The 14,425-nt window shown below is 44.1% G+C and overlaps 1 protein-coding gene across 11 annotated transcripts in view; it reads right to left on the bottom strand.

Moving 5' to 3' along the window:
• Nucleotides 1-14,425, bottom strand: part of PKD1L3 (polycystin 1 like 3, transient receptor potential channel interacting) — a 67,232-nt gene that overhangs the window by 26,139 nt on the left and 26,668 nt on the right. For all 11 annotated transcript variants that reach the window (XM_041770667.1, XM_041770668.1, XM_041770663.1 and 8 more), the window contains 9 exons: nucleotides 12,482-12,712; nucleotides 11,447-11,548; nucleotides 11,001-11,179; nucleotides 8,500-8,646; nucleotides 2,749-2,945; nucleotides 2,219-2,418; nucleotides 1,583-1,763; nucleotides 797-989; nucleotides 460-694 (listed from right to left, as the gene is read on the bottom strand). In XM_041770667.1, coding sequence (XP_041626601.1) covers nucleotides 460-694; nucleotides 797-989; nucleotides 1,583-1,763; nucleotides 2,219-2,418; nucleotides 2,749-2,945; nucleotides 8,500-8,646; nucleotides 11,001-11,179; nucleotides 11,447-11,548; nucleotides 12,482-12,712 — 1,665 coding nt within the window. The remainder of the gene's footprint in view (nucleotides 1-459; nucleotides 695-796; nucleotides 990-1,582; nucleotides 1,764-2,218; nucleotides 2,419-2,748; nucleotides 2,946-8,499; nucleotides 8,647-11,000; nucleotides 11,180-11,446; nucleotides 11,549-12,481; nucleotides 12,713-14,425) is intronic.

Consider the following 14,425-nt stretch of genomic DNA (forward strand, 5'->3'; position numbering starts at 1 on the left):
GACGTGGGACTCGATCCCGGGACTCCAGGATCAGACCCTGGGCCGAAGGCAGCGCTAAACCCCTGAGCCACCGGGCTGCCCTCATTACACTATTCTCTACACACTTCTGTGGGCTTGACATTTTTCTTAATGAAAAGTTTTTAAAAATTAAGTTTTCTGGTGTTTTTTTTTTTTTTCAAAGTAATTTATCGTCGATTGATTTTTTTACTTGACCTTTCCTAACTTGGCAATCTTTTTCTGCTCTGCTTCTATTACTCACTCCATCAGTTCTCCTTAGTTTTTTCCATGACTTCACACATACCTGAAATTTCATTCTGCCTATTTCTGTTTTTTTTTTTTTCTTTTGTCAAATTGTCAGAACCATGAGGCACTTTAAATTGACACCAAAGGATCTCCTTTTTCTGAGCTACCTGCAACCACAGGGGGCCCCTGGGCTGATACTATCTGCTTTTCACATACCTTTATTGGCTGGCTGATGACAATGTTTTGAAGCACTGATAGTATCACTGACATCACCCAGCTGGTGGCTTGGTCTTTGGTCAGTTCCAGGCTATAAAGTGCAGTAAAAAAGGCTGCAACCAGGCTAGTGACACCCAGACAGAGCCAGCAGATATAAGTCACTCCTCTGGGCAGGCTGTAAGCGATGGGCTCCTTCCCTTCTTCTGGGCTCAGGAGGGGGAAACTGGTGACCTCCCTGCAGAAGAGAGGTTAAAGGAACCATCTGAACACCAACAGTGGGGAGAGAGAGGTTCGGGATGACAGCAGGTGTTCAGGGAAGCCAGGTGCCGGGCCTTACCTGGAGGGCCCCTGCTCGAGGTGAAGAACACGTGTTTCCAAGAGCTTCTGGAGTTTTTGCAGTTGGTTGGTGGCATCTAGGACGTCACAAAGCTGGTCGGCCTGAGTGGGACCCACGGCACTTAAGTGAGAATGGAGCCGCTGCACAACTCCCAGCAGGTAACAGCAGAGATGGTGGTGGCTATCAGGAACCACTGCAAATACAGGGCAGGGCTCACACTTCTGCAAGTGGGGGGTCAACAGATAGTGCTCATTGGCAGAAAGCAGCAACTCATTCACTGATGATGAGGATAAATCTACCAATCAGTGGAGACTGGACACAATTATTGTCTTCTCTGAGCATGCTGGTGAATTAGTGCATTAGTAACAATTTCTAAAACTCTACACTTTGATCTAGAATCAAGTAAGAATTTAAACCTAACTGGGCTTCTTCACGAGAACTACAGTAAGTACCCAAGACGTGAAGACTATATTCAAGATTCCATAAATCACATAATCTCACTATTCCACAGAAAGAATGACAAGTCTCAAGAGCCCCCAACAAAGCAGATGGAGTGTAAAGGGATCTAAAACAGAGGGCACTTTTGTGGGTTCTTTCTTCATCCTTTACTTTGTATCACCAGATATATTGTCCTTAAAGCTATCAGCTCTATCCTGGAAGCTTAAGCAAAGTGAAATAAGCAGAAGGTCGTATCACGCCTGCTGGTTATACCAAGAGGTAGGAAGGAGTAAGAGGCAAGCAAGTGGGAGGCAGAGAACAGATCAGTTACTAAAACCTGAGGTTTACCATTTGCCCGATGGGGTCCTGCCTGCTGGTGAGAGCCGTGACGCTCTAAGTGAGAACAGATGAGGCTGGATAAAAGCTGAACCAGCTTGTTAATGCTATAAGAAGTCCATAAGGATTGTTCACACTCTGAGAGTAGGTATGTATTTCTCCTGAGCAGGAATCCCACAGTTTCCTTTAATTCCTAAATGTAAAACCAAGACAAGAAAAATCAGTGTGACATTCACCCAGGACTGGTAGCTGTTATAGGTGGTAAGGCTTTACTTGGAGAGCCAAACGCTTAGTGGAAAGAACCTCCATTTTTCATTTTCTTTCTCCTTTTTCAGAAAGCAGTCACCTCATAGTAGCTTCAAAACTAGTTTTATGAGGGAATACCGAATGAAAGAAGAGACAGTTTGATCAAACATCAACAATGAAAACTCTAGAGTAGTACAATATGGTTCACACCTAGCCCTCAGAATACATTAAGAGGACAGATGAGGGGCATGATGCATCATGGCCCAGGGGACAGGAGTTAGAGAAAAGGTATCAAGGTTAATAGGACTGGAGAGCTTTCCAGGAGATCCTCTCCACTGGCCTTTCTCACAACACGGGAAGCAGGGCCCGCCATCTACCTATCAAATTAGACACGAAGCTTACCTCAGCCACCTCTGTGAGAGACAGAGGCTCAAAAGTAGCATCCGAGAGGCAGGAGGCTTGGCTGGGAGGCAAGACAGGCCGGGGTTCCTGTGGCTGGATCAGTGGGAAGAGGCGCCCAATTACAAGATTGACAGGGAAGAGAAGGACAGCAGTTTGGACGCTGATGATCACCTGGGACCAGGTCACAGCAAATGGACCCACTGGAATAAGAGCATTGTGTCAACCTTCATCCTCAAGAACTGAAATCATCTCAGTCATTCTTTTTCTGGGTTTAGGTATTTATTTGGTAATTTAACCATGATTATCTAAGGAGAGGACATCATCGTGGCAGTAAAGATCCCGATGTGTTCCCAAGCCTGCTTCACTCATTAATGAATGGGAACAGTGAGGAAATCTGTAAAGTATTCAAATGTTAGGGCAGCAAAGGGAAAGCAAAGGCCCAGCAGGGCTGCTTCTGACCCTGAAAAGGAGGATGCAGTACAGTAACAGGATCATACACCACAAACACCACACGTCAGGCTCACCCCTACCTTGCTCGTCTCTCTTGGCAGTGGTGCTGCTTGTCCTCCAGAACATAACATTGATGACCATGTTGCACAGAAGCAAGGTCATGTAACAGGTGAGCCTCTGGACTCTTGTGAACTGGTTCCAGGGATGTCGAGTTAAAACCGAGAGCCACAGATAATCCTGGGTGAGCTTTTCTACAATGATGGAGGAGAACAGGTGTCTACAAAGATAAATGAGAACAGGAGAGATGTGAGTTTTGATCCTGATAGTGTTCTAGAAGAAGATGTGATTTGCCCGGCATCAGGCTTATCTCAACCACCCAGCCACTCTCTTATACCCCTTGAAGGTGCTTTCAAATGACACGGCAGCATGATTCTCTGGTGATTTTAGGACTAAAGGTTTTTTTTTTTTTTTTTTTTTTAATTTTTATTTATTTATGATAGTCACAGAGAGAGAGAGGCAGAGACACAGGCAGAGGGAGAAGCAGGCTCCATGCACCGGGAGCCCGATGTGGGACTCGATCCCGGGTCTCCAGGATCGCGCCCTGGGCCAAAGGCAGGCGCCAAACCGCTGCGCCACCCAGGGATCCCCAGGACTAAAGGTTTTTGAGGATAAGGTTAATTTATATGGTATGAGAGTTTAAAATTAAAGTGTTGGGATCCCTGGGTGGCGCAGCGGTTTGGCGCCTGTCTTTGGCCCAGGGCGCGATCCTGGAGACCCGGGATCGAATCCCACGTCGGGCTCCCGGTGCACGGAGCCTGCTTCTCCCTCTGCCTGTGTCTCTGCCTCTCTCTCTCTCTCTGTAACTATCATAAATTAAAAAAAAAAAAAAAAAAAAAAAATTAAAGTGTTTTTTTTTTTTTAAGCTTTCTAAGAGTTTTGATAAATCTTTTGCTTTTCAAAAGTTTGCATTAGGTTTCCACTCAAGATAGTTCAGTAAATTCATACTTCGAGGACCTGCTCTACTCCAAATGTGGAGGAACTAGAAATAAGATACAAAAAGAAAGAATAAAAAATATTGGCTGGGCTTAAAAACAGGATAACTCTCTCTGAGGAGAAATGGAATGAGAAAAAGTGATGATGAGCAGGGAAGTCACAGGATTTCTGTGCCCAGGTCTGGAAGAAGGCAGCACACAGGCGGGGCTTTGCCTCTCATAGGGTCCTGGAACTCAAAGTGTCTGGGGAGGGGGGAAGGGAGAGTAAAGCCAACCTCAAGGGAGCCCAGGTTCAGGCTAGAGCTCATGAAGGGATACTGCGTAACAAAAGACTCCAATTTACAGGTATGGAGGTGGGTGAAAAAAGAACAGCAGGAATTGAGCCAATAAAACACACTGGTTCATGATAAGATCTGCAATAGCCCTACTTTTTGTTCATTACAGTGAGGGGCAGGAGCTCCAAACTACTGTAATATAATCTGGTCTACCTAATTTTAGACTAGTGATGTGAAGGACTGCATGGAACAGTAGCAAGACTACTAGTCAGAGGAGAGGGAGAGGGAGAGAAATTTAACAATAAAACTGCCCCAAATAAACATATAATCTCTAATTCCTAAACACACGAAGAAATTGAATGTGGAGAATGGCAGCCAACACAGTAGTAACTCAGTCCTGAAGAAATTAATTTTGTGGAACAGTCTGACAAAGATTTTAAAATAAGTATTTCAGGTTGCTTAAAAGAGACAAGTCAAGGAACATTCACTTAAGAAGAATAAATAACAAAAACACAGGACTTAATTTGACATCTTAAATCTGCAAATATGGTCATTAAAATGAAAAACGTAGGAGGTACAGACATGGCGGACGAGAAAATTAGTGAACTGAAAGGCTGTACTGCGGAACTGACCCAGGATAACTGCAGAGAGACAAAAATATGATAAATATGCAGGTCCATTTTAAAAACACAGAAGATAGTTTGAGAGGTTCCAATACAGGGAATGCCGAGGGGCGATATTTTCACAAGCGAAGTCAGACTTTTTCAGACTGGAAGGCATGATGCTGCACATTCAAAGTACATTCTATGTTATGTGTATTTTACCACAATAAAACATTTTTCTTGAAGTACCGTGTGAATACCAAACAAGATAAAAAAGAAAATCCACAACCAAAACAGTTATAATTAAACTTGGGACACTGACGAGAAAGAGAACATATTAAAAAGAGAAAAGGCAGCATACTTTAAGACTCAAAGCCAGATTGAGAGGAGACAGGCAATAGCAGAGGCAGTTTGGGAATGCAGATCCCCACCAACACTTCACATCTAGGATTAATAAAGACTGTGCTCCCATCTTCTCTGGTATCTCTGAATAAACAGCCCTGGAAGGACAAAGATAGTGATTCTATTTAGTGCAACTTTATTTACAGTTCCAGGTTGTAAAGACGGAGACATCCCACTCCCCAGAGACATTCCAGGGTTATAAAAGAAGAAATGCCTCCTTTCCACCCCTTGAGAGATGGGCTTACATTGCAGGGTAATAAAGATAATGTTTAAGTTCACAAGGAGGACTCGTAGGTTTTCCAGAAGCACTTAGATCAGATCAGTCTTTTCAGCCTAGCGTTGCTCTTCTGTCATGTATCTGTCTCCACTGCATATGCAGGTAACACCTGGCTCTCATCACGTCACCCCTTCAGAATCAAGCTTCTGGGCAGTGACAAAATATGACTCACTGCTACTATTGCTCTTAGTAGTAAATCCATTTGGATCCGTGAAAATAAAAGAGTAAATATCTCTGAATTTTCTCTCTTCCATACCAGCAATGATAAAACTTCTTTTAAAAAGCCAGAATTTATGGGGATCCCTGGGTGGCTCAGCAGTTTAGCACCTGCCTTCGGCCCAGGGCATGATCCTGGGGTCCTGGGATCAGGTCCCACATCGAGGCTCCCTGTATGGAGCCTGCTTCTCCCTCTGCCTATGTCTCTGCCTCTCTCTCTCTCTCTCTCTGTCTGTCTCTCATGAATAAATAAATAAAATCTTTAAAAATAAAATAAAAAGCCAGAATTTGGGATGCCTGAGTGGCTCTGTGGTTGAGCATCTGCCTTTGGCTCAGGGCGTGATTCCAGAGTCCCAGGTTCAAGTCTCATATCGGGCTCCCCACAGGGAGCCTGCTTCTTCCTCTGACTGTGTCTCTGCCTCTTTCTCTGTTTTTCATGAATAAATAAATAAATAAAATCTTTAAAAATATAAAAATAAATAGCCAGAATTGGGGGCGCCTGAGCGGCTCAGTCAGGTGACCATCTGACTCTGATTTCAGCTCAGGCCATGATCTCAGGGTCATAAGACTGAGCCCTGCACTGGGCTTTGTGCTCAGCGCAGAGTCTGCCCGAGATTCTCTTCTTCCCACTCTGCCCCTCCCCTCATTCCTGTACACACTCTAAAATAAATAAAATCTTTAAAGAAAAAGCCAGAATTCACATAAATAACCACATCAGAGTTCACATAAATAACCCAAGTATTATAGCAACCTGAGAGTGGTTATTTAAGAAAAATGTCTGAATATCAGTAAAAACAGTTAACTCTGTGGCATTGTGGCTTGCCCTAGTTCCATCTCCTTTTCTCTAGCTATATGATAACCTGACAGTCTTTAATCATAGTGAAAAGCAGCTGCCAGTAAGAGGAGGGCAGAATGGGACTGGAGATACTTCAAAGCCTCCTTCCCAGAGAATTGTGATTATCTGACTTGTCTGGTAGTCCCCTGGAAAACCCAACGTGCAAGGCTGTCCTTATTTGACTTGACTGGGTGCTCACCTGCTGTAAAATGCTTTTCCCCTAGGGCACTATCAAAAAATATTTAGAGGCAATTGTTTAAATTCACAGTTGTCTGCCCTGGTGGGTGAGCAACAGGCTAACCAAAAAGCTTAAAAGAAAAAAACTGGGAAACAGGAAGTCTATGGGAGGTTTGAAAAGCTCTGACATATTTCTGGGAATCTGGAAGGCCAAATACATGCCCAGAGCTGTGTGCATGCTCAAAAAACCCTTGAGAATGCCTTAAGTTCTCACCCCTGGATGACCTTGAAGCTCTCGGGAAGCAGGAAGTGAAGGCTAAGGCAGAGCTGTCAGTTGCCTCACTGAGTGTTGAAAGCATGCCACAACATGCACACAAAACCCCTCAGCAAAGACTGGGAGATTTGCTGATTCCAGGCATTTATAAGATCTCCGTCCAAACATTAGCTGACCACAAAACAAGCTGGGCAGAAACTTCAGTTGCATGCCATGATGAAGAATACATAATTCATTCAGAAAAGTCACTAGACAACAATGACACACTCTAAGAACAAGAAATCCTGGGGGAGGGAAAGGAAATCGGATTTCCAGGACTGCCACACTCTATTGCTTAAAAGGTCTAATTTTTAACAAAAGATCACAAGACACCAAAAGAAAGAACATGTGCATGTGCGTACACACAGAACAATAAATACACTGTCCCTGAGGAAGCCAAGACACTGGATATATTAAATTTTTTTTTTTTTAAAGATTTATTATTTATTTATTTATTTATTTATTTATTTATTTATTTTTTGATTTTATTTATTTATTCATGATAGTCACAGAGAGAGAGAGAGAGAGGCAGAGACAGGCAGAGGGAGAAACAGGCTCCACGCACCGGGAGCCCGACGTGGGATTCGATCCCGGGTCTCCAGGATCGTGCCCCGGGCCAAAGGCAGGCGCCAAACCGCTGCGCCACCCAGGGATCCCCACTGGATATATTAAAACAAACTTTAGGGATCCCTGGGTGGCGCAGCGGTTTGGCGCCTGCCTTTGGTCCCGGGCGCGATCCTGGAGACCCGGGATCGAATCCCACGTCGGGCTCCCGGTGCATGGAGCCTGCTTCTCCCTCTGCCTATGTCTCTGCGCCTCTCTCTGTGACTATCATAAAAAAATAAATAAATAAATAGTTTAAAAATAAATAAATAAATAAATCAAACTTTAAATCAGCTATTTTAAGTGTATTCAAAGAACTAAAGGAAACCATATGTAAAGGACTAAAGGAAAGTAAATGAGAATAGTATCTTGCCAAATAGAAAACATCAATAGACATATAGAAATTATTATTATTATTTTATTTATTTATTCATGAGGGACACACAGAGAGAGGCAGGGACATAGGCAGAGGGAGAAGCAGGCTCCCCGTGGGGAGCCCAATGTGGGATTTGATCCCAGGACCCTAGAAATTATTTTTTTTTAAGATTTTTATTTATTTATTCATGAGAGACACACACAGAGAGAGAGGCAGAGACACAGGCAAAGGGAGAAGCAGGCTCCATACAAGGAGCACAACATGGGACTCGATCCCAGGACTCCAGGATCACGCCCTGGGCTAAAGGCAGGCGCTAAACCACTGAGCCACTCAGGGATCCCCTAGAAATTATTTTTTTAAAAGAACCAAATAAGGGACCTGTGTGGCTCAGTGAGACTCTGCCTTTGGCAAAGGTCGTGATCCCAGGATCCTGGGATTGAGCCCCACATCGGGCTCCCCGCAGGAAGTCTGTTTCTCCCTCTGCCTGTCTCTACCTCTCTCCCTGTGTCTCTCATGAATAAATAAAATCTTAAAAAAAAAAAAAAAAGAACCAAACAGAAAGTCTGCAGTTGAAAACACATTAAGTGAAATGCCAAGTTCACTAGAAAGGCTCCAGAGTAGATCTGAGCAGTCAGATGAAAGAATCAACATACCTGAAGATAGCTCAGCTGGAGTTCTCCAGTCTGAGAAGCAGAAAGAAGAATGAAGAAAAACTAACAGAACAGTAGAGACCTGCAAAACACCACCATTTTCTCACCAATACCTAAAGGAAAAGAGTTCTTTCTTTGAGACTGGCATGAAGACCCGGTCACGCTGGCACTCTCCGAGGTCAACGGCCAGCCAACAGTTGCACAGGAAGCACCATTTCCTTTTACTGGCCATGTCACTGACAATTACCTGGTTTACATACCTATGGTAAAATGAAGATAAGTACATTAGGGAGGTGGGCACAAGCAAGTTGCTGTAACAAGAAGTAATTTTGCACTGCCAGTAAGTGGATCCTTTTCATGGTGAAGCAATAACTAAAGAAAGAAACAAGAGCTGATCCAATTTCTCCCTTCCGGACCTCTAATTGATGTATCAAATCCAGAATGCGACATCTATAACTTAGGAACAGTTCAGGGTGTGTATGTATCCCTTGACTTTCCTTGTTCACTCGTACCAGTGCCCTGCCACCTCTTCACGAGCCCATCTGCCTCCATCTTCTGTCACCAGGGCCTGGGGGGGTGGGGGTGGGGTACCTGAGGGCTGGGGAGTGGTCTGCAACATTTATGTTAATGACTTCTCATCCTGTTGGGGTCTGTAGCTTCATCTTGACTTCACAGAACCAGAGGCCCGGAGGTTCCACCCTCCTTCCAACCACAATGGTTTACCATGTGTCTAATTTCTCCACCAATTCACTTTCTTGACTTGAATTGAATTCACCAATTCAATTTCTCCACTAATTTCTCCACCAACTTCAACTGCCAACGAACTTGGACATCTGGGACATCTGACTGTTCAAGTTGCTTGATGTCATCTTGCAATTAGTCCATTAACCACCTCTTTTAGAGTCATGAAGCTATTTCTCCGAGAGCCTATATTTCATGTTATAAAGCAACTTAAATCTCTCCGGTCAAAATCTTTGCTTAATTTTAGTTGATAGTATTTCCTGTGTGATGACTACATATTCCTTTAAAGCTAAAATATTTCTGGGCACTCTCCTATTGAGGCAGTTCATAAAATCACAGGTGACTAAGGTGCATTCGATTTCAGCTTAGCTCATGTATCTTACACTGTTAAAGTTTTTCATTTATGAGTAAAGTATAAAAAAGGAGAAAAAAGGGGCACCTGAGTGGCTCAGTGGTTGAGTGTCTGTCTTTGGCTCATGACCCCAGGATCCTGGGATTGAGTTCTGCATCAGGTTCCCCACAGGGAGCCAGTTTCTCCCTCTGCCTGTGTCTCCGCCTCTCTGTATGTCTCTCATGAATACATAAATAAAATATTTAAAAAAAAAGGGGGGGGAAACCCCACTTTCTCACTGGTGAGAAACGAACTTTTTATGGTCCTAGTATTTCTTTTTTTTTTTTTTTTAATTTTATTTATTTATTCATGAGAGACACAGAGAGAGGCGGAGACACAGGCAAAGGGAGAAGCAGGCTCCATGCAGGGAGCCCATTGCAGAACTCGATCCCAGATCCCAGGATTATGACCTGAGCCAAAGGCAGGTGCTCAACCACTGAGCCGCCCAGGCGTCCCTGTAACTTACTTTCTTTTTCTTTTTTTTTTTTTTTTTTAATTTTTTATTTATTTATGATAGTCACAGAGAGAGAGAGAGGCAGAGACACAGGCGGAGGGAGAAGCAGGCTCCATGCACCGGAAGCCTGATGTGGGATTCGATCCCGGGTCTCCAGGATCGCGCCCTGGGCCAAAGGCAGGCGCCAAACCGCTGCGCCACCCAGGGATCCCGTAACTTACTTTCTTATTTCATGTGTGAGAAAAAGAATCCAACATAAGTGTACGAATTCATTGTTCACAATTTTGAAAATATCTAAAAATATACTGAATTTTTAAAAATGCATAATCCTACTACTCAGATAGTTATTGGTTATATTTATTATATATAGTTCTAGATCTTTCTCTATATGCATACTTAAAAAATCAACTTTATTGAGATATAATTTACATACAACAAAGGCCTCCATTTAAAATATATAGTCCAGAGGTGCCTGTGTGGTTCTGTCAGTTAGGCATCTGACTTTTAATCTTAGCTCAGATCTTGATCCCAGGGTTATGAGTTCAAGCCCCGTGCTCCAAGCCAGGCATGGAGCCTACTTAAAAAAAAAAAAAAAGAAAGAAAGAAAAGGACACCTGGGTGGCTCAGTCAGTTAAGCATCTGCCTTCAGCTCAGGTCATGATCCCCAGGTCCTAGGATCAAGCCCTGCATTGGGCTCCCTGCTCAGCGAGGAGCCTGCTTCTCTCTCCCCCGCTTGCATTCTTACTCGCTCACTCTTTCAAATAAATAAATAAAATATTTAAAAAGAAAGAAAAGAAAAAAAATCATCTATCACTTTACCATCCACACAAAATCATATTGTTAATTTTCCCTATTTCTTTTCAGGGTTTCTCCTTCATAAATGTTTTGAAACTTAAATCTGATAGGCATTTATTACCATTTGGCCCACAGCGTTATTGCTGTGTGTTGCGATGGCACACTGGTCTTGCCCCAGAGCGCTGAAGATCCACAGAGAAGAAAGGACAAGGCAGCCTGGCGCAGGTACTTACCAAGAAGGACTGGTACCCGAATTGTCATGCCAGAGCCGCACGCCATGCAACTCCCCTAGGGAGGACTTAGTGCTGAGGAGGAAGACGTCCAGTCCCCCTCGCTCAAAGACTGCCTTCTGGGGGTCACAGAGGTGATGGGGCTCACTCCGTCTCTCTGATCCATAAAGGGTGATAACCACCTAAAACATGACAAAGAAATAAAATGCAGTAAGTCCTAACAGGATTCTCTGGGTTTATCCCTAAGGAGAGAGGGAGACAGACAGAGCTGTACTGAGGTGAAGTCTCTGGGGGGCTGGACAAGTGCAGGGGGCTCTGCAGATGCACAGCTTAGAGCAAGGAACTGCCCTTGAAACGTGCCACTGGACACCAGGGTGTCACCATGTCAGAGTGTATCTCATGTGGTCAAAGACACAGGGCAGGGAGTAAAGAACATTCATTTCATTCACCTTCGCTGTTGTGGCAGCCTTTCTTCGATAACCAGTGGAGACCTGAAGAAGGTAGTGAAACTGAGAGCTGGGGTCATTATCAGCCAGGACGGTGACCTTCACCTGCAGGAAATGCAGAACCAAGAAGGATCTTCATCTCAGGAGGGGGGTGCACAGCTCCAGCTTTGGCAACTTGGTGGAAAGCAAGAGTGATGTGCGGATAGTAGATAAACAAGCAGACCTAAGTGATGGAACAGGGCTGAGGGCTGGAGGGCCTGGGTTTACGCCTCTAAAATGAAATATTCATAGAATCAGCTGATCAGGTTTTGGGCTTCGAAATCTTTCCACCGCCCTCTCAGGACGGTGGGGTTACCACACAACAGGGAGGATGCCTAGTTCAGTGCGAATTTCAGATAAATGAGGAATCATATGGGAGTGCACTTATACTAAAAATGTCTTCACTATTTATATGAAATTCAAATTTAACTGGGTGTCCTATATTTTTATTTACTAAAACTGGCAACTCTATACCCATAGCATCAAAGAAATGGACAGCGTGTATTCTAGAATTTCTAAGTGTAAGGAAACATAAGAATAAGAAATGCACAGAAGAGGCTGTCATCAAGGGATTTTTGTTGTTATTCCAAAAAGAGATTCCTTACAGGTTTCTTATATAACGCAGTTATATGAAATTATAATTTCACTCCCACAAAACTTTCATATCCAAAGTATAAAGTGAGATAAACTTGCATCTGATTTTGGCTAAGTTCTCTAGATGTTCTGGCTTATTCCTAACCTAAATGAATCATAGGAGAGTTTAACCTCCACTAAAGGAAAGAAAAAGAGAGGAGAGAGAGAGAGAGAGAGAGACAAAGTGTGAAGTTGCTAAGCCCTGAGACAAGGAGACATGAAGAGAAATTTAAGGAAAAAAGTCTTCCTTGAATTTCTATGCCACCTTGTTCGACGCTACCAGCCTCTTCTGGTGAACAGGTTTTCCATCTTGTTCAACATACTCAAGACACTGTGGCAAAGCTTCTGGAATCAAAGTCTCCTGACCTTCTGCATGTCTGCTTGATCCTTTCTCCAAGCCCACACACATGTGAGCATATAGAAGCCTAAAAGGCTTATGAGCAAAGACACCCCGACGGGGTTGGTGGTCACGCGAAGGAACAGCTTGATTGTGTCCTCAACGTTCACTCTCCGGGGCGCAATGAAGAAGTCACTGCCAAAGTAGGCCAGGCGGTTACAGAGACACTGTGTCCTCAAAACCGTGCTCCGTGGCCCAACCTGCAATGAGAATCAACACAACGAACATAAAACACAAACACAGGCGCCTGAGAGAGGGAAAACGATGCTCCAGTCACGTCTTCACCCCCAGTGATTATGTAAACCGGTGTAAGCAACATGGAGAACCATCTGGCAACCTCTGCTAAAGCTGAAGAAGCACAAACTCTCTGAATCTTATCCTGCCATTCCAGGTCCGAACACACACCCGAGAACTCTGCAAATGTGCACGAGGAGATGTGTCGGCAGTTTGTAACTAAAAAAATCAGAAACAACCTATATATACGTGCTCAGTGACAGCAGAACATGCAAACAAAGAAGTAGAGGACTACGACTGAATAGGATGGAATACTCTATAACAGTCAAAATGAACGAGTTAGAGCTAGATAGCGCAACGTGCATAAATGCCGAGTGAAAGATCCAAGTTAAAGGTACAGATGATGCTGTTGATGCAGGATGCAGAGACCAGAAACAAGCAAAACAACACTCCTGTATCTGCGTTTGTCAGGCTCCCTTGCTGCAACAAAAGCTCGTGAGGCTGCTGTCTTGTCCACTCTAACTCTAGTTATGTAGGCCTGGCATGTAGAAGATGCCCGGTGAACATGCTGGAAGAATGAATTCACGTGCCAGCTCAGGACAGTGATCACGCTCTGGTGAGATGGAAGAGAAAAGACTAAGGAGGATACAGGGGCGCCTGGGTGGCTCAGTCAGTAAAGCATGTGACTCTTGATTTTGGCTCACGTCATAATATCAGGGCCATGAGATCAAGCCCCATGCTGGGCTCCATGCTCAGCAGGGAGTCTGCTTGGGATTCTGTCCCCCTCTGCCCCTCTCCTTGCCTGTGCTCTCTAAATAAATAAATAATCTTTAAATTAAAAAAAGCTGAGGGGATACATAAAGGGCTTTGGTTATTCCTGCAGGTTTTATTATTTTTAAAAATAGAGCAAAATATTAACTTTGTGATAGAGCTGAACAGTGTTCAATATTTTTATTATATTATTCCCTATAACTTTCCATATGGTAACATTTCTTCATCAAAAATATTTTTTTAGGGATCCCTGGGTGGCGCAGCGGTTTGGCGCCTGCCTTTGGCCCAGGGCGCGATCCTGGAGACCCGGGATCGAATCCCACATCAGGCTCCCGGTGCATGGAGCCTGCTTCTTCCTCCGCCTGTGTCTCTGCCTCTCTCTCTCTCTCTCTCTGTGACTATCATAAATAAATAAAAATTAAAAAAAAAAAATTTTTTTTAGGGTTCCCTGGGTGCCTCAGTGGTTTGGCGCCTGCCTTCAGCCCAGGGCATGATCCTGGAGTCCTGGGATCAAGTCCCACGTCACGCTCCCTGCATGGAGCCTGCTTCTCCCTCTGCCTGTGTCTCTGCCTCTCTCTCTATGTGTGTCTCTCATGAATAAATAAAATCTTTAAAAATATACATATTTTTAAATGTCACTAGGCAATCAAATGGAAGGTGCCAACTCCACGTTCGATGGTGCAGATGAAAAGCCTAAAATACTGTCAGTATGACTGACTGCTCTCCAGACGCAAGGTTCAGTTTTGGATGCTGGGTCTATCTCTTGCCCTGGGAGGAACTCTCATCCTGCTCTGTGCAGCTCTGTTCCCTGCACAGGGTCCAAGCACTGTGCGGGGCTTCAAGGAGGCAGGAACCCCACCTTCTCATGCCTTTCGTGAGCAGTGGGGTCATTGTTGGGTGAGTCTTGG

This window comes from Vulpes lagopus, chromosome 10 (assembly GCF_018345385.1).
Source record: "Vulpes lagopus strain Blue_001 chromosome 10, ASM1834538v1, whole genome shotgun sequence".
In the NCBI taxonomy this organism is placed as follows: domain Eukaryota; kingdom Metazoa; phylum Chordata; class Mammalia; order Carnivora; family Canidae; genus Vulpes; species Vulpes lagopus.